Source organism: Pieris napi, chromosome 2, assembly GCF_905475465.1.
Source record: "Pieris napi chromosome 2, ilPieNapi1.2, whole genome shotgun sequence".
Lineage (NCBI taxonomy): Eukaryota > Metazoa > Arthropoda > Insecta > Lepidoptera > Pieridae > Pieris > Pieris napi.
Genome location: NC_062235.1, coordinates 5,759,926 through 5,778,877, shown reverse-complemented (window position 1 = coordinate 5,778,877; position 18,952 = coordinate 5,759,926). Strand labels below are relative to the sequence as shown.

General features: G+C 32.4%; 1 protein-coding gene across 1 annotated transcript; it reads right to left on the bottom strand.

Annotated features, from left to right (window-relative positions):
• Positions 1 to 650: 650 nt before the first annotated feature.
• LOC125056113 (RRP12-like protein) lies at positions 651 to 18,839 on the bottom strand. The gene is made up of 19 exons (XM_047659069.1): positions 18,614 to 18,839; positions 18,221 to 18,452; positions 17,715 to 17,841; positions 16,538 to 16,837; positions 11,239 to 11,319; positions 10,894 to 11,046; positions 10,381 to 10,616; positions 9,465 to 9,579; positions 8,383 to 8,547; positions 7,496 to 8,140; positions 6,586 to 7,070; positions 5,790 to 5,965; positions 5,077 to 5,288; positions 4,486 to 4,742; positions 3,855 to 4,066; positions 3,230 to 3,409; positions 2,928 to 3,087; positions 1,444 to 1,581; positions 651 to 891 (listed from the first exon to the last, which is right to left on the bottom strand). The coding sequence occupies exons 1-19, from the start codon at positions 18,747 to 18,749 to the stop codon at positions 813 to 815; spliced, it is 4,089 nt and encodes a 1,362-aa protein (XP_047515025.1). The 5' UTR covers positions 18,750 to 18,839; the 3' UTR covers positions 651 to 812.
• Between the last annotated feature and the right edge of the window lie 113 nt (positions 18,840 to 18,952).

Here is an 18,952-nt window from a genome sequence, read left to right as displayed (position 1 = left end):
TTGTAATGTTCCTACTTAGTAATAATGTAGAATAATCACATATCCACTTTAAAGAAAAAGGAAACAACAGACCAAGATAAAATATTTATTACAAAACACAAACTGCCAACAAATTAATTAGCAATAGTTATAATCGGGCACCGGCTATTTTACCTTACATTTTTAGTTTGGACCAATTTTTATAGTTTTAATCCACAATTGCACCCGTAGATGGCGCTGTACGCTAACAAGATAGGATCTAAGGGTAAAATTCAGGGTCGAGGCTTAGGGCTAAGTTTGTCTCAAGTCTGAATGTTACCCTAACCGCTATATCCCCTTATCTAAAGTCGGGTAAGATTCGGTGAGGAATTGCTTTGTCAATATTTTGTATTCTGTCATTGAGAAATTGGAATTATCAAGGGTTAGAAATCTTCAAAGTTATTGTCACCGATTTCTTGACAATTACTGTTACGGAAATACAAATTGGATTAACAAATTATTCCTTGTCTATTGATATGAGGGTACACCAGCTAACTAGATCCGCATAAATTAATTCCTTTGGATATTTCGGAGCCGTTCTGTAAACAATTTTATTTTAACACGGTTAACATTCAACAACATCAATTCAATAAACAAAGGTGAAATTTATCTTGCTCATTTATAGTATTACGGCGCAAGGATAAACTAGTCGCGATGAAGTTAGTAACAAATTGAAGTTTTCTACATCAAAGCTGAAGATGTAATCTCTCTAAAATTATTGAATTCCTCTATTGGAAACTAACATATTTTAGTATAATGATAAAAATTGATTACAAATGAAACTAATACTAAAATCACTTCTTAAACTTGAGTTTTGCCTTCGTTTTCGATTTAACAATTCCTTTAAATTGTTGCGTTGTAACAGCCTTTTTCCTGTAAAAAAACAATATTAAATAGTAATTTCTTTTGAATTTCAAAAAGTATCCTTTCTTTACTTCTACTGTTGTATTTTTTCAAATTTACAATATAATTTAATTAATAATACAATCAAAATTATTTATATTTATAAAAAATCTATGATTATGCACGAAACTTTGATATTTTATATGTGTTTTGGATACTGACACCATTGTACGTAGAGTTTGTGAAAGTCGCGTTAAGCTGCAGGATTAACTATGCGAACAAATATAATAATTAAATGAAGGATTTTCTATATTTTTACTATTAAAAGAAATTTAAATAAAATAGAACAAAAATATGAAGAAAAAAAATTGTTTACTTGACTTTGAAGTTGCGCTTGCAAAATAAAATTTCATCTTATGTCGATCTAGAATACGTCAACTTTTTATTTATTTATTTCTTAGTAATTAAAAGTTTCAATTTTTTTACACTAAGGAGACTTGTCCATACACTATTAAGATATTAATTAAATACAACAATCAGTTAAGTTCGTTTAAAGGAATTAAATTATTTTAAACAGCTTACCTCTTATTAAGATTCTTCCTTGACAGCGGTAAGTACGTGTACGGGTCAGGTTTACCTTTCTTCTTGATGTCACCCTTTGCTTTCTTTGAGCGGTAATCTGTACCCGCTGACGTCACTGACGCTGCAGAACTAAGGGGTCTGAAATATATAACAATCAATAGTATTAAAGTTACTTTTATTCGATAATACTATGTCCTACAGTTTCGATGATTCGCGTATTCCAAAGAATGGTTACGATTTCAGCGAGTCAAGTGATAGTACCGTTTAAAAAAAGCGAAACCAAATTAATATAATTCAAATTTCACAAAGTATGAAATATTTGTACAATGCAAAATGTACCTAAACACAAAACTACGAAGTTGTGAGGGAAATACGTTTTCTAGATATTAGCGAGACTCTTTTTATTTGTATTTTTAGCAATCATCTCAGCGAACACACTTTTAAAACGTTTTAAGAAGTTCTACCGTTGAAAGATCTTATGTTATATGTTACGATTTCTAAAGACTACAAAAAAAGGAGATTAATTTTGACATTCTGTGATATTTTTGAAAAATACTATGCATATTTGATTATGACTAACTAGTTAGGTTTCCAAGCAAGGTGCAAAATTTTGTTATATGTATATTTGTTTCAGTTTGTTCACAATTTTAATCTTCGTCTATATCTTTCTATTCTTATGGAAGAGTCCAAGTTTCATCAAAATCCGTTTAGTACTTTTTGAGATATCCACGATTTTTTTTCTTTACAGTTCAGAAGTATTTTTTTAGTCGGTTTAATGTTGAAATAAGTTCACAATTAATTGAGTTGGAAGCTATTTTGAACAAGACCTTGTCTTGGTGCCCTTTGCTTTTTTAACAGTTGTTAGCTAATCAGTAATTAAATTGTATATGTAATTATAATAAATGTATATCTATCATTTCTTACAGACTCTAGACTTACTATTAAGGCGACACTGTTCATGACTTTTTGATGTTATACTTCTTTAGGCGCATTATGAAAAATTGATGAGAGTGAAATTTTACGATGCGTGACACAAAATTAACAGAATGAAGTTTCCACGGAAGATGCCACGGCATTGGACATAATTTAAAAACAACATTCGAATAATAATAGAATTTATGTTACACTTAATGTAAGAGAATAATAATTAATATTTATTTATTTAATTTTTCAAAATAAACTGAACTTTATTGACTATAATGACTCCTTTTCCAGTCTGATTATTTAATTGTAATTAATTATTTGCATGCAACCGAAAACTATTTTTAATAATGCCAAAGAAGTGCAACATCTTACGCGCGTACATAGGTACACGCACCCTTTTTTTTAATTCCTCAACGGAACGTATAATTTAAATAATACATTTTAGAGAACGATTCTGGGACGAGTGCCCAACCGAAAAAAGGTTTAAGATTATATTAAAGTTTACACTAAAGTTAATTAAATTTAATTAAATAAAGTTAATTAAATAAATTATCACCTACCGATGGATACCCTTTCCTCCAGCTTTATATTTGGAGACAACAGTGGCTGTAGACGCTCGACTTCTTGCTGTTTTACCACTCTTTATACTGAGAATGTCGTCATATTTGCGTTTGGCTCCAGTTTTCAGGAGTTTCGATGGTTTTTCTTTACCTTCATCATCTGTCAAAACGATTAAAAAAAAAAAATGAGTTTCATTTAGGTATGACATACGAGAATTAGTTTTTGTAATTTGAAATCATTTTTAGAGTAAAGTTAGGAAAACCACCAAAACAAACTCACTGTAAAATAAAATTTTCCTTACCTGTATCATCAGTATCTGTATCAATATCTCCACTAGGTTTGGTTTCATCATCATCATCACCACCATCAAAAGCTTCATCACTGATGATAAGTCTTCCATCAGCTGCCGTCCTAAAACCACCGTCTTTCTTCTTTTGACTTTTTTCTGCCATCGATTTCTTCTTTTGTTTTGGATCCGTCGCTACAAAAAATATGTTTATGAAAAAAACTTTTATACATATTTTCTTTTCGTACAAAAACTATTATTCTTTCTATAATTCATAAAGCTGTTTTAATAATACCTTAAATAATGTATCTAACGATTTTTGACAAATCGCAAAAACAAAAAAATAATAGTCGTCACTTGCTTTAACAAATGTATGAAGCCCAAAAGGGAGCGTTCAAGTATTACGTAACGATTTTAGGGTGGTCCTTTTGCAAAACGTTACGATACGGGGCGGAGATTGAATACAAAAAAACGTTACGGTGCGTTACATGCGGAGGGGGGGGGGGGGGGGGTGTCAATAATCTCCAAAAGTTGTGTGACGTAATACTTGAACGCTCCAAAAGCTTGGGTGGACGGAATAGGAAATAATGAAAACAATTACAATTTTGTTGGAAAAACCTGTAAGATTAGGAAAAATAACCTGTAATCTTCCTAGAAGAGGACATATCAGCCAAGTCCACGATATTTTCGGGATCGTCTTGGATCCAAGCCTGGCTTCTTCCCTTTTTAGCTTTGGCCTTGGGCCGTTCCTCCATTTCCTCCAGTTCAGAATCTGAGTCCTTGAGAATGTCTTCCAAGGTCTTAGAGACACCTTTCACATTAAGGTTGTCATCCGAATCTGCCTCTTGATCCCTGTGACAAAATAAATGTATCTGGATTAGTTTTGAAAACGAACATTTGCCCTAAGAATAAAGAAACTAGTAATTTTTTGTATTTAGTGTTTGGCTAACTTCACGGTCGCCTCCATGTTAGAAATGTGACCCGAAGGTCTTGATTCGAATTCCAAAGAAATGCTTTTTTTAGAACGCTAGAAGGATGAAAACTTACCTATAAAAAAATCAATGAGGCGCAATGATTGTCTTTGTGTCTTATACAATAAGTCCTTAGACAAACTAAATGTAAATACTAAATTACACGAAAATGCTAAAGTTGTTTTATTAATTTTGGATCTATAAATGATTTTTATATTTAATAAATGAAACAAACAAACACGTGGAATTAATTATTAAATAATTAAAATATTTCCTTTGAAAGAGAGAAAGTGAACTCACCTTTGTCCGTCCTTCATTCTCTTCTTCCTATTATCGATCTTCCTGATATTTCTCAGCCTCCGCAACATGACTTCGTCTTCTCTTGGAATCAATTTTTCCACCGTTTCAGCGCCAAATTTCCTAGTCATTCGGGATAAGAAATACCCAATTTCTACCCTAGAGTGTCGCTTACAGTCCTCATTCATACAGGACAGTGTTCTAAATATGAGTGGGAGACTTCCCGCTATGACATCTTTCGGGATTACCTTTGTGTACACCTATAATCGAAATAAATTTAATAAAAATCTATAGAAAAAGCATGAGTCTCCTATACTTATAACTTATAAGGGATGCAAATTATATATTATTAATTTATTTATTTATGCTCTGATATTTTTCGAACACAAGAACTGTACTCAAAGTATTAAAATATTTGTATATTTTTATTGACACTAGCTTTCATGCTTAGAAAATCTATATATAGTATACCTACAACTTATACATATATTTTTATATTATTGGGTCAAAATTACTATAGGTACAAAAAACTACCAAAAATGTCAATCAAAATTAACTGTGAAACAAAACATGGTTCTTTTAGCATATTCACACCTTGAGAAAACTCATAGCAGCAGCGACAATCTCTCTGTTGGTATTCAACATTTGCGCAGCCATCTTTTCCAGCAATTCCTGAACAATTGTTAGACCCATATCTTCAGATAAATTGAAAAGGGCAGAAGCTAATGCTCTGATTGTAGCTCCAACTACCCTCGGAAGTGGTGCGGAGAGACCTGCTTCTAGCATTTCTATATATGCTGTCATACCTATAAAAAGATAGATAGATGAAACCAGTTAGCGCTTCTGGAGATTATGTCATAAGTAAAATTATTTTGACCTCAAAATTAGGAGAAACAAATATATATGAAAAGCGGTGCCGTCCCTACAACATGCAGACACGACCAGCTAAATCAAGTAGGTACAAAAAACGAAAATAATACAAATAAAAATAAAAACTACCAAAAAAACTATATAACTATGACTGTGGTCTACCCCATGTGCCCTAACTAATCTTTAGGTTTTATCATCATAAGTAAATATAGTATTTTAAGTCGTAAGTTTTAAAATGTAAGTTAGAGTTGAGAATCCTAATTCCTATCCATTCTAAATTCAAATCATTTTCAACGAAAATATTTGAAATATACTAAAAAACTTTTTTCACATAAATTAAGATCCAGAAATTCACTTGCTAAGCTGTTAAAGTGCCAAGGAAATAACTAAAACGCAACTAACTTATAGTACAAAATAAATAAAATAATAAAAATCACCTCCATCCCGAGTCTTCAATACATTCCCAATAGTGCTGATCAAATTAAAGGCGCATTGTCTACACTTTGAATTAATATCCTTGGTGCATATAACCGCCTCCGCAATTGCTGACTTCAGTAGTTTGCTGTCTGCACTCAAATTTGGTGCAGATAGGCTTATAAAGTTTTCTATGCATCTGAAAGAGTATTAAATTTTATACAATAAATTGTAAAACCTTAAAATCTGCTTAGTAAAGATCATCATGATAGCGCATGTACATTGTACGCTTAAAATTTCGTAATGCTAAAAACAAAATTCTTAGGATAATTTGGGTATTCGCAAAAGACTCGGGGTAAATGCTAAATCTAATATATAAAATTCTCGTGTCACAATGTTCGTTCCCATACTCCTTCGAAACGGCTCGACCGATACTTATGAAATTTTTTATGCATATTCAGTAAGTCGGAGAATCGGACAACATCTGTTTTTCATCCCCTTAATTGTTAAGGGTGGTCCCACCCCTAAACTTTTGTTTTTAGGATACATCATACAAAAAATACATACGACTCTTAATTGTCCCCCCTCTACGATCAACCCCTATTTATTAATATAGTAGATAGTTATTTTTATTCAACTAAGAAAATGTTTCCTAGAAATAATAAATTCGTACATGGAAAAACGACGTTTGCCGAGTCAGCTAGTATTTTACAAAACGCTACACTGATTAAGATTTATAGTACGAAAAATGTGTCAGCTGGCATGTTTAACTAATTTTATATCCAAATATAATGACGGAATCTTAACAAAAAAACTTACCTTAACCTAGGTGCCTTACTGCTGTCAGCCACTTTATTCAGCGACGTCATTAAGAGCTTCTTGATCTTCTTATAACTCTCTTTTAGGAACTCTTTGCAACTCTCACTCTCGCTTTTGAAGATCTCTTCGAGAATCCTATAGGCCTTTTTATGTTCCATTTCTATTAATCTAGCTTTGTCTTTATGCCTTAATTTTGTTTGCTGAACGTCCGCTTCCATTTGATTGTTTTCTTTATTTTGTTCTATTTCATTCTTTTTGGCTTTCTTTTGATTCTTCGGGTTTTCGAGAACCGTTTCACACAGTGGATAAACCCATTTCTCAAATAAATTGGCAATTTGGGCACTATTTTGGTACAGAACAAGTATTCGAATAATATCTAATATTGATTCGCGTTGAAAATGATTGTTTTCTGACGTTTCTAGCTGTTTTACTGAGTTATTGAAGAGTTCTTGCCGTAGCGACTGATCGCTTATTGTTAGGTAAACCTGTGAAAAAATCAATTAAATCATAAGAATTAAATCAGTATTATTGCAACGTTTTAGCAATGCACTGTACTATCCGGTCAGTTATTAGATATATTAACGTTAAGCGACATAAAAAACAAGTTGAAGAATTATTTTTATATGCATTTGTTCCTAACAGGACTGCTATTGTTACATAGTTACAAACCACAGTGGTTTTTGAATGTAATATACCATGATTTAGATTGTAGTATTTATATATTTATTTATGTAATAAATAAAGATTTGTATTTACACTATCTTACGGGACCGACGATTCTGGATGTGAAAACAATGTAATAGAACTGACTAAGTTGTTTTGAATAACGAACAGGGTTTACCCTAAACAATAATCATAATCCAAATCTTGCTTTATTTTACAAAGGCAACTTAAAATGTATTTTTTTTACCTGTATAGTGTCCAATGCTGCCAACCGCTGCCCCTCCGCCGTATTACCTTTCGCTGGCGTCATATAAACATTCAACAATATCGGGACATAATTTTTCGCATATTTTGCTAATTCCAATTTATCTTCCTCATTTTCCGCAGAAGAAATCAACTTCCTTAACCCCGCCATAACGGACGACCTAAACTCCGGGTTATCTTTTAACACAGATCCTAAAACTCTGGCCATTATTTTAAAGCTATCGCTTATATCTTTCGGGTTATTACAGAAGCTAGGTAACAAGGCCCACAATTGATTGCACAAAAGCTCGTACGTATGAGACCCGGGAACATCTTTAGCGTCGGCTAGTTCACGAGATTTTCGTCTGCAAAATGTTGCCATCTCCAGAATTTCTGTGGCGAAATATTTAATGTTCGAATTCGTTATTTTCTCCTTCAATACGGGTAAAAGCCAGCTTCTGTCCAGGTTTATTGTGTCATCGACTCGTATTGGGATTATATTTAACACAAATTCAGGTCCTAGAGATTTTATGGCGCAACCGGTGGCATATTCCGCCTCTTTCTCGTTAAAGAAATTGTGGCTTTCGCGTCGATCGTTTAATTTTTTTAATAGTGGTCCAAGAGCGAATGCGATTTTATCATTTCCAATCTGATATAACAATTAAAAAATAGAACAGTTATAATATATAATATTGTAAATAACAAAGTTTAAAAAACATTTCGTGACTTCAAACTTCGACTTAAAAATTTGACTATGAGACTACAAATTATGTTTGCATAAGAAAATGTCTCGCTACGAAACATGGAAACATAAAAAAAATTGCAAGCTAAGTGTTTACACAAATTAATATTTTACAGATTTTGCTCGTCTTTTTAAATGTTAATAATTACCTCAAAGCAGACAGCTATTGTCAATATAACATGCTTAATAGCTTGGTTGAATGGATTATCCAGCCCAGTTCCAATAGCCTTGAAAATACCCTCGATGTGAGCTTTGTGCTTCAGAAGGGACTCTTCTGACTCCACAGCTAGCTTTACACAGTCTAAGAGTATGGCCTAAAATAAATGGTCTTACATATAACATTCCAATATTGGCAGGTATAAAAAAAAATTACACAATTCAATTCAGTGAAGTGATACTAAACTGATAAGGGGGCGTCCATAAATTACATGAGGTGTTTTTCTCCCTCCCCCCCTGGTGAGATGTCGTGAGATTTTATTCAACCCCCTCCCCCATACCCCAATCTCACGTGAGATTTTCCAAAATGTGGGTTTCTTACGTAAACGCGTAAGAAGCTATCTTTTTGAGCTCGGAGAACTCAAAATAACACAGAATTCGTACTATTGAGCTACAAGAGCTCAAAAACAAAATAAGTGAAATATTGAGCGTTTAGGTATGGAGTTAGCGGCAAGTTGCAGAGATTGCCTTAAGGGTCAACCATTTTCCTAAAATTTTTTTTAATCAGAAAAAAAAATTGCGTGATATTTGCCGAGACCCCCCCTCTCTCCAACGTAAGATTAAATGAGATTTGACTCGACCCCCTCCCCCCCTTAAACACCTCACGTAATTTATGGACGCCCCCTAAGGGCAAAATATTCAATAGTATATATAAAATTCTATTCAAAATATTAATTATATTTATAATAAGAAACAAAAGTGGGAGTTCGTTCTTAAGCCTGAATTGATATTTGTAAAGATATTTTTTGCAGTTTTATAAAAGATAATTATTATATCCAGAGAAAGTAAAGGACTCTAGGACAGAGATATATATTGGCTGGATTCACTAATTGAAGTGGAACTAAAGAAACTAAAGAAAGTGAACAGTAAATTTATTAATTTGTGTTATGGTTTTATTTACAAAACACAAAAGATAACATTTAGTAATTAATAATTATTATAGGCATAATTTTAACTACTTTCCATTAAAACATTAAACTATCTAAATCGGTAAAATATAAGTTCAAAGACTTACTTTCAGTGCGTTGGTAGAAGCGGCGTTAACTTCGGCAACGTCTGAGAGCCACAACTCCGAGACACAGATATTCACAAACGACGGCAGATTCGGTATACAAAGATTTAAATCGAGACTGAAATGTAATTTATTTAATTTTTATGTATGAAATAAAACAGAATCGTATGATTGATCTGGTTCATACAAAAAGATTCTGAAGTTAATATTAGTTAATAATCTCTTATGTTTGTTAGTTCGTCGATATATAGAAGCTTATATGCAAATTTAAATGGCAACACTTTACAATCTATTGACCCGTTTAACTGAATATGTGTCTCATACAGTGAACAAAAAAAATATGTGCGTGTACTAGGTGTACACACGTAAGAAGTGAAACTTCTTTATGACCTTATTTTTCGAAAAATGCAACTTTACAGAAATTGGTTAAATAAAGAATTAGATAAAGTTTAACAAAAGGCTTTTACTATCATAGACATGAATACAAATACAATTATTTCATTTTAACTTATTACTGTACTACTATGTAGTACTAAGATTATTACAGAATTTCATTAATTGTAATAGAATTATTAGTATTACTATCATTGTTATCGTTATTATATATTTTTGTTACTAATGGCTTCGAATCTCTTCGGATCAACCGTGGTAGGGACAAGAAAAAGATGGCGCGTAACCGAAAAATGTGACAAATTTGTGTAAATTTTTTTCCAACGCCGATAAATAAGTTTGACTTCAAAAAGCAAAATGGCGCGTAACCTGCTACAAAATTTCTCCCATACGTCGATAAAGAAGTTTCACTTCAAAAGATGGCGCGTAACGGAAAAATGTGACGCGTAACGAAAAAACGTTACACTAAAAAATTTTCCAACCCCGATAAAGAAGTTTCACTTCAATAACATGTTCTTATAACACTTACCCGGCTAAACACCCGTATCCCTGTTGCAAGACAGTGGTCCATGCTAATATCTGTCCGGTGTCATTGGCCGGGGGCCGAGCAGCCATCAAAGCCCTAGTCAACTGCACGGCCAAGTTACCCGTTATGTTACAAATATCTTTTGATGCGTCGAATAACGCGTGCAATGTATGAAGACAACAGGTCTTTATGTATACATTGTTGTGTGTCATTAGGGATAGGATCGCTTCACATATCGTCTGAAATGGTAATATTATTTTGGATTTAAATCGTAAGACTTCATTTGGCCGTAAAAGACAACAGTTAACATTTTTCTAAACAGTTATAATTTGATGTAGATAATTTTCAGGATGTTATTAAAATAAACAAATGAACATAAAGCATAATTACATAATGTATTAAACAATGCGAAATAGTCATTTGCGATAAGTGTAACATTTTCTATTTTTCAAAAAAGGAAAATAATAACTTTGACACCTACATAGTACAAACTTAATGTAAAGAATTTTAAATTACCTTTATATTATCCTTGCTAAAAACTGGCAACACATCGCGCAATAATGTCAAAGTGTGCAACACTGTTCTGTGGCCAGAGAGTAATGCTTCTGCTTTTATTTGAGATAGACAATAGTCTGCAACACGGTTGGATGCTGGATGTAATTTGATTACCTACACAAAAATATTGCTTTATATAACAAACTGGATTTTATATATAACATATACACATTCTTCAACTTTATAAAATTACATTTCACAATGTAAACATACATTTTACTTAAAAATAGGCACAGCCAATAAGCTTAATCAAGAGCTTGAAGAACTTGGTTAAAAAGTGTAACACATATAGACAAAAGAGATTACCTTATTATTATCCTCTGAAGGGATCATAAAACAACTGCCGCGTAGAACTGATGTGACACCATGTTGCGCTGCCTTTCTAACCTAGAATTTTTCACAAACATTAATTTATAACAGACTTATATCTTCCTCTTCTTTTAGAAATTCTCATGGACCTAAACTAAAATAATATTATTAACACTTAATACTCCTGAATCTACAACGGGTTTTACGTGGCGCTGGCGTGTAAACAATAGCTCCGTGTATTTTATTGTTTACTAATAGTTTAATCGCGTTATTTCAAATAAAAAGTAACTCAGTGAGGTTTCTTAAAGTTATCTTTGTGGTGGTAATGTTATACAAGTCTTTTTTTTATGAAACAGTGACAATAATAACAATAAAAATTTTTGGCCCTAACATTTCATATGAAATTATATTTTTGCTTGGAAATACAATTTCCACTCAATCTACAAACTTATAATGTGACAAACTTACCAGTAAAGTGCTATAAACTAGTGACCGATGATAAAAGTGAAGAAACGTATAAATTAAGTGAATCCTTTGTTCTCCAAGGTGACCCACCTCAATTGAATTGTAACGGATTTTCTAAGCAATCTATACAAATTGAAATATATGGCTTAATTTCACATTGTTGGTCATAGTCCAGTTGGCTAATTGTGTTATCTACTTGTCAAGAAACTAACATAAAGCTTGAAACGTCCCGGTTCAAATCACGACGGCTATAAAACTGTTCGTCTTTACTATTTTTTTTATTTTTTTAATTTTTTCTCACAATGGAGGATGCCTACGTTACAATAAGAAGAAAAAAGGGAAGATCCATTGAATCCCTTAACATTTCATCTACCTCAACTCAATCGAACTATGACTATTATGAAGTTAGAAGCTTACCCGACATTTCTACAAGAAATGTATACGAATATTCCGAATTATTGGAACAAATAAATAAATTAAAATTAGAATTGGATTTAGCGCACCAAAGAATTGGAAACCTATCACTGGAAAATTCCATGAAAAATATTGAAATTTCAAAACAAAAAGAAACCATAAATAATCTTAAAGAGAAATATTCTACACCTTACAATATTAGATACTACTCCCAACACATTGTCAGGAAGCAAAGAACAGAGGAAAAAACAAGGTAGGAAAATAAAGAAGAAACAAAAATTAAATGCAAGTTGTGGCAACTTGGAATTATTAGAAACCTCGATGGAGGTTCTTAACGCTGATTCTAGGAGCAATTTTATAAAACCTAAAGAATGTTTACCGTCCTCGAGAGATGGCGCTAGCTATCCAATAGCTGACCAACTGCCTAACACAAAATTCAAGATACATATAATAGGCAGTCAACAATGCCGAGGACTTGCCTCGGAGCTTATACGATCGAGATTTAATACACAATACGGACGCTTTGAAATTAACTCCATCATTAAACCCAATGCAAAAACGTGTGATCTATTAAGTACAGTTGACGGTTTGGAGGACTGTGTGGGAAATTACCTGGTTCTATGCCTAGGTGAAAATGATACCAATCCATACCAAATATTTATAGAACTATGCGCTTTACTAAAAATTATCAAAAACAGCAAAATAATTTTATTAAATGTCTGTACTAATAGATTTCTTAATGAAAAATTACTTAATAATATGTTGAAAATGATATGTAATAGTTCTAAAAATTGTTCATATTTAGATATTGAACGTGGTACTTATAAAAGGCAATATCTTACAAGTATATGTAAAAAGTTAAACTATATATTTGACTATGATTACTATACCAAAAATTTTTTGACTTTCAAGAAAAAAAATGTAAAAAAACTATGTAATCGTGGCGACATTCCTAGAAAGGGTACCATACCGTACTATTTTCCCGTGATAAGACCTAGCCAGAACTCACATGTAAACAATAGAGATTTTTTAATGAAGACTCAAGTTCCTCACGAAATGACCTAATAAGCAGCTCTTACTTATTACACCAAAATATAGCAGGACTTCTTAGCAAACTAGATTCTATTGAACTAAATCTTAGCGAAATCAGGTACACTAAAAATACTACTCCTAAAATTTTATGTTTTTCTGAAACTTTTGTAAGAAGAGGCGATGAAAGTAACATGAATCTGAAGAATTTTAAGTTAGCCTTATCATTTAGTCGGCTAAATAAAAAGCGTGGCGGGGTATGTATTTTCATAGATAAATCTCTCGATATCTCGCCGCTTAGCTTTTGCAACGACATATCAATAGAAAAAACATTTGAATGTTGTGGCACAATAGTACCCGCAATTCAATGCATAATAATTTGTATTTACAGAACGCCCGATTCTGACGTATATAGCTTTTTTAATATATTTCAAACCCTTTTGCATAAACTAAAAAATAAAAAACAGCGAATTATTTTATGTGGTGACATGAATATAGACATTTTAAAGATAAACAATATAACTATGAATTACAATGACATTCTATCAAATTATAACTTGAAACACTTTATTAACGAACCGACTAGAAATTTATCTTGTATTGACCATATATTGAGTAATATTAAGGGTGCTAAAGGCGAAACACTCCGTTTATATATGGCGTTTATACGTGCCAAATATTAAGGTTTCCCGTCACAAAAACAAAGCCAATTATCTTAAAGTGGTGTATATTTAGAAGAGATTACTGCTCTGAAAACATGAAAAAGTTTCGGGAATGCCTTTCAAATTTGTCCTGGAGCGAGGTATATGAAGAAAGTTCTTGCGATAAAGCTTTCCAAATCTTTCATGACAATTTATCATTATTTTTTTATCTCTGCTTTCCAGTTATTAAAGTTAATGTTAACAATAAAATGACAACACCCAAGTGGATTACACCAGGGCTTAGAATCTCTAGTAGGCGTAAGAGACAACTTACTCTTAAATATTTTAAAACGAAAACAAATGAAAATAAACAAGCATACAAAAAATATAACAATTATCTCAAAAAATGCGTTGTAGCATCGAAAAAATACACACATTTCGCGTATCTACAAAACGCAAAAAATAAATCTCGTGCAACTTGGCATATTATAAAAGACCAACTAGACCAGAATCGAAGTCCTATAGTTGCTAATAAAATCTTAAATGATAATAATCAATTGATATCTGATCCAAATGAAATAGCGAATTTATTTAACAACTATTACATAAATAATAAAACAATTAAGAAACCTAGCACTAATCTTCAAAACGTTCATTCTGTAAACCCATCCTTATTTCTAACTCCTTGTTCATGTGACGAAGTTTTCAAAGCTATAAATAATCTTAATAATACTAAAGCAGCAGGTTATGACTCAATAACAACAGAAGTGCTAAAATTCTCCTCACAACAACTAGCAAGTATCCTTACCCATCTCATAAATTTATCTTTCACACAGGGTATTTTTCCCAGTTCTTTAAAATTATCAATAGTTAAACCTATGTTTAAAAAGGGTAATACAGAGGATATTAAAAACTACAGACCTATAACTTTAATACCAACTTTAGCTAAAGTGTTGGAAAAACTTATGTACAATAGGTTGAGCTCTTTTTTAGGCAAATTCAATGTTATAAATGATGAACAGTACGGTTTTCAAAGAGGTAAAAATACTATCCTAGCAGCTTTCTCTTTAGTTAAGGCAATTGTAGAACATATCGATAGGCGCAAGCAGGTATCTGTAGTTTTTTTTGACATGAGCCAAGCTTTTGATTGCGTAGACTACAACATTCTTCTTCAAAAGTGTAGACTTTACGGAATCCGAGGATTGCCTTTAAATTGGCTGGAAAGTTACCTAACCGGTCGTAAACAATATGTTGAAATCACACATACTTCATCTCCTAAACATATTGAAAGGGGGTACAAGTCTGTGGCTATAGATTGCAATAAAGGCGTTCCTCAAGGTAGCATACTGGGCCCATTTCTGTTTCTTCTGTACATTAATGATTTACCAAATTTGATTACTAATAAATGCATTCTTTACGCGGATGATATCTCAGTGGTAGTGTCGAATGATACTACGCGTAACCACGAATCATTATTGAATGAAACAATAAAGAATGTCACGGAATGGTTGGAAATTAATAATTTAAGTGTAAATGTAAAAAAAACCAATTTTATACAATTTCGGAACTATAATAATTGCAGACCTAATAACCTCAAAATCAATTATAAAAACAAGTCAATTGAAGAAGTTGTATCAACCAAGTTTCTAGGCATAACACTAGACCAAAATCTTAATTGGAAACAACATATTTTAACGATATGCACGCACCTTAATAAATTTGTCTTTGCTTTGAGTCGAACTCGTAAAGTAGCTTCAAAACACGCAGCAATTATTGCGTATCACGGCTATGTTGCCTCAGTTTTGCGCTATGGTATCCTTTTATGGGGAAATTCGGTAGATGTGAGTAAAGTTTTTATTACTCAGAAAAAATGTATTAGGGCTATCGTGGGCGTTGGACCTCTTATTAGCTGTAGGCCAATTTTCCACGAACTCGGTATTCTGACAGTACCAAGTTTGTATATTTTGGAAGCACTTATGACTGTCAAGAAGTATCCAAAACTATTTAATACATACAAAGAAACGTGCTTATATATACCGAGGGATCCAACACGGCTGCGGGTGCCTGCATGTTGCACCGCGCTATATTCTAAAAATTGTAACGCCATGGCTATAAGAATATTTAATCACCTTCCCAGAAGTTATAGATCGCTGTCATGTAATGTTTTCAAGGGGAAGGTGATTGGGTTTCTAAAGTCAAGGTGCTTTTATAGCGTAGGCGAATATTTGGCCTATAAGTTTGACAACAATTGATTATAAATAGCTTGACGTATTATCATGACATTATGTTAATGTTTTTATTATATGACATAGCAAAACTTTATGACATTTGCATGCCTTTTTATATATGGCTGATTGTCCGGATATAAAAAAATAAATAATGTGATTATAAAACCACATAAGGTTTGATTGTAATATAGTAAAATCCTAATTGTTAATTATGTAAGATAAATTTGCACGCCATTGTGTGTGGCAGAATATGCGGAGTTAAGATTGTACAACCATAAGATTTTTTTATACCATATTCTTGCAAATAAATGATTATTATTATTATTATTATAGGTTTTCTTGAGTACAACATAATTCCTGGCTAATAAGTACCCTTTCCTATTTTTATTTCCACCATTACCAAATACATTACTAAATTTTCTTTGGTTTAGTGTAAATAAAAAAATCCCTCTCACTTACTGAAAACTTACTAAGACCATTTAAACTAGAATTAAAATGATATATATGTACTATATTTACCTTTGGCTTAGAATGAAGAGCAAATGCAAGCACACAGTCAAAGATCTTCATAGTCGAGGAACTACCCCATAGTGCATATTCTTGTGCTCTTAGCAAGACAGAGAGACAGCCTATGGCACTTCGTAACAATGTACCATTTTCTGTCTGTTCATTTTTCTCCAGTAGTTCAGTAAAAATAGTAGCTGAATCTGAGAACTGTTTGCGTAGAACGGCTTGTGGTACGGATTTTATGCCCATTGATAGTAAAGATATAGTTGCAACTAGGCTTTCTTCACCTTCTGACGCTTTTAGTGCTTGCATCTGAAAATAAACAAATGCTTTTAAGTAAGATGGCCACAAACCATGGCACTGTACCTATCAATGTAAAGGGAACGACCTCACTCAGATCGTTTGTTTACTATAAGTATACCGCAAGGATACATACTTGGACCTTTTATATGTCTGATCTATATACATGACCTACCATTTCTGGTAACAGAGCGTCACGAAATATCTCACACACAAATAACTGTTCGATGTTGACACTTTGATTTTATTTAGAGTTATACATCACTTAAAAATGTAAACAGTGCTATCTTCTATGCAGTCTATTTTAGTTATTTTCATAGTATTGTCTTGTGGTGTTCTTCTGTGGGGTAATGAAGCTGATATTAAATTGACATTTGTAGTACAGAAGTGGGCTATTGTAGCGATCTATGCCGTATCTCAACAATCGCGTTTTTTTTTTAAAGAATTGTTTATTTTAATTTTAGCAAGCCAATATATTTAATATACGTACCGAAAAATATAAATGTATTTAAAAAATAATAGTAGTTTCCATAACTATAATACTTTTAATATCATATCACATCTCATATAATGTGATGAGGAGCATGATGAAATGGTTGCAGGTGCTTACAAACATTGTGTAAAACAAAAACCTTGGCAATTTAAAAGAGTGACAGACCTTCATGCACTGTTCTACTCATCCATTCAACGCCCTTGTTTTGATAACTGGCAGTAAATGTCAATTTAGAACAATGAATTATTTAACTAACATACAGACATAAGCATTAAGTTACCTACATGAATGAATATTGTTTTTTTTTAATTTTTGACCACCTCTGTAGGTGTACTGTAACTGTAAAAGCATGGTATATATAATGCAAAAAAGGTGAGTAATCAGAGAATTTCATACCAAAGCAGCAAAATATTCTGTAGTTGTTTCCTTTCCTCCCTGTTCTTTGATCACTTCAGTAACAGCTGCTAGCACAGCCAACATCTCTTTATGCACTGCATTGTTTGAGTCAAATCTTGTCAGAAGTCTGGAATATTTAAATATAACATTTTAGAGAATTAATCAATATATATATGAAAATAAAGATAATTATTGCATCCCTGACATCATGCATTCAAATCATGGCTGTGCGCCAATGGAATATTCATTATATGATACACAATTAACACTGACTCCCATGGCATGCCTCAAACAAAATATTGATAATAAGTTTCAGACACAGAAGGCTCATCACCAATTTGTCTTTTTAATAATAAAAACGAGATATTGATGCATTATCTTAGATCAGGACCCATTCAATTTCAAGGTTGTAGTGCCTATAATTATTAAAGTTTTTAATTCGGATCAGCTATTGAACAAATTGAATAAATAAATAATACAAAAAGACTTATTTTATTAACACTTACTTGCTAAAACTAATATTTGAACATTGACTCCAATCCGAGGCAAAAGTCTGGAATGTTTTAAAGGTGCCAGACTTTTGTGAACCAGTGTATTCAGTTTCATCATCTTCACCAGTACGAACAGACATACTCTCAAATTCTTTACTTATTACATCTTCATCTGCTTTCTTACTATGTCCGTAGAGAGTAATGGCATCATGTTTTTGTAGAGCTTGCTGTGTTAGTCCGGAGCCACCTTAAATTAAATCTCCAGGTATTGAGATGTTATACTAAAACTATTAATAACACTTCGGATTCCTGAGGTACGGTTATAATTTTTTTTTAAACTTCTTCATGTACCACTTAAAGGTTTTAAATCTTTAAAACATTAATCTAAAATACATATAAAAGTTTTACCTAGGTTTTCTTGAAAAAACCGGGACTTTGCTATTTCCCGGTACTTTTGAGTTTTCGGATTTGAATTCGAAGAATGGCCCTTCTGCCATCTCTTGCCCTTTGAAGTTCCCTTTATTTTGGATCTAAATTTCCCCATTGCTTAATTTTTTATTTCATAGCACTACAAAATCAAAACACACGTGGTTTTCGTTCGCAGCACAGCTGACAGCAGGAACTACAGCACACATTGCACAATTAGCACAAATTGACAGTTCACTGACTTAGCAACTCACTGTCACTGAACACAGCAATAACTAGCTAGAATAATCAACACTTAAGACAATACAAGAATGTCTCAAT

What these genes read in the sequence shown, in the direction of transcription:
- LOC125056113 (XM_047659069.1), bottom strand. Translation starts at nt 18,749, where the DNA reads ATGGGGAAATTTAGATCCAAAATAAAGGGAACTTCAAAGGGCAAGAGA. An exon ending in CTTCAGAGGATAATAATAAG is followed by an intron (nt 11,047 to 11,238) that starts GTAATCTCTTTT and finishes ATTTTTGTGTAG; the next exon opens with GTAATCAAATTACATCCAGC. An exon ending in ATTGAAGACTCGGGATGGAG is followed by an intron (nt 5,289 to 5,789) that starts GTGATTTTTATT and finishes ATCTTTTTATAG; the next exon opens with GTATGACAGCATATATAGAA.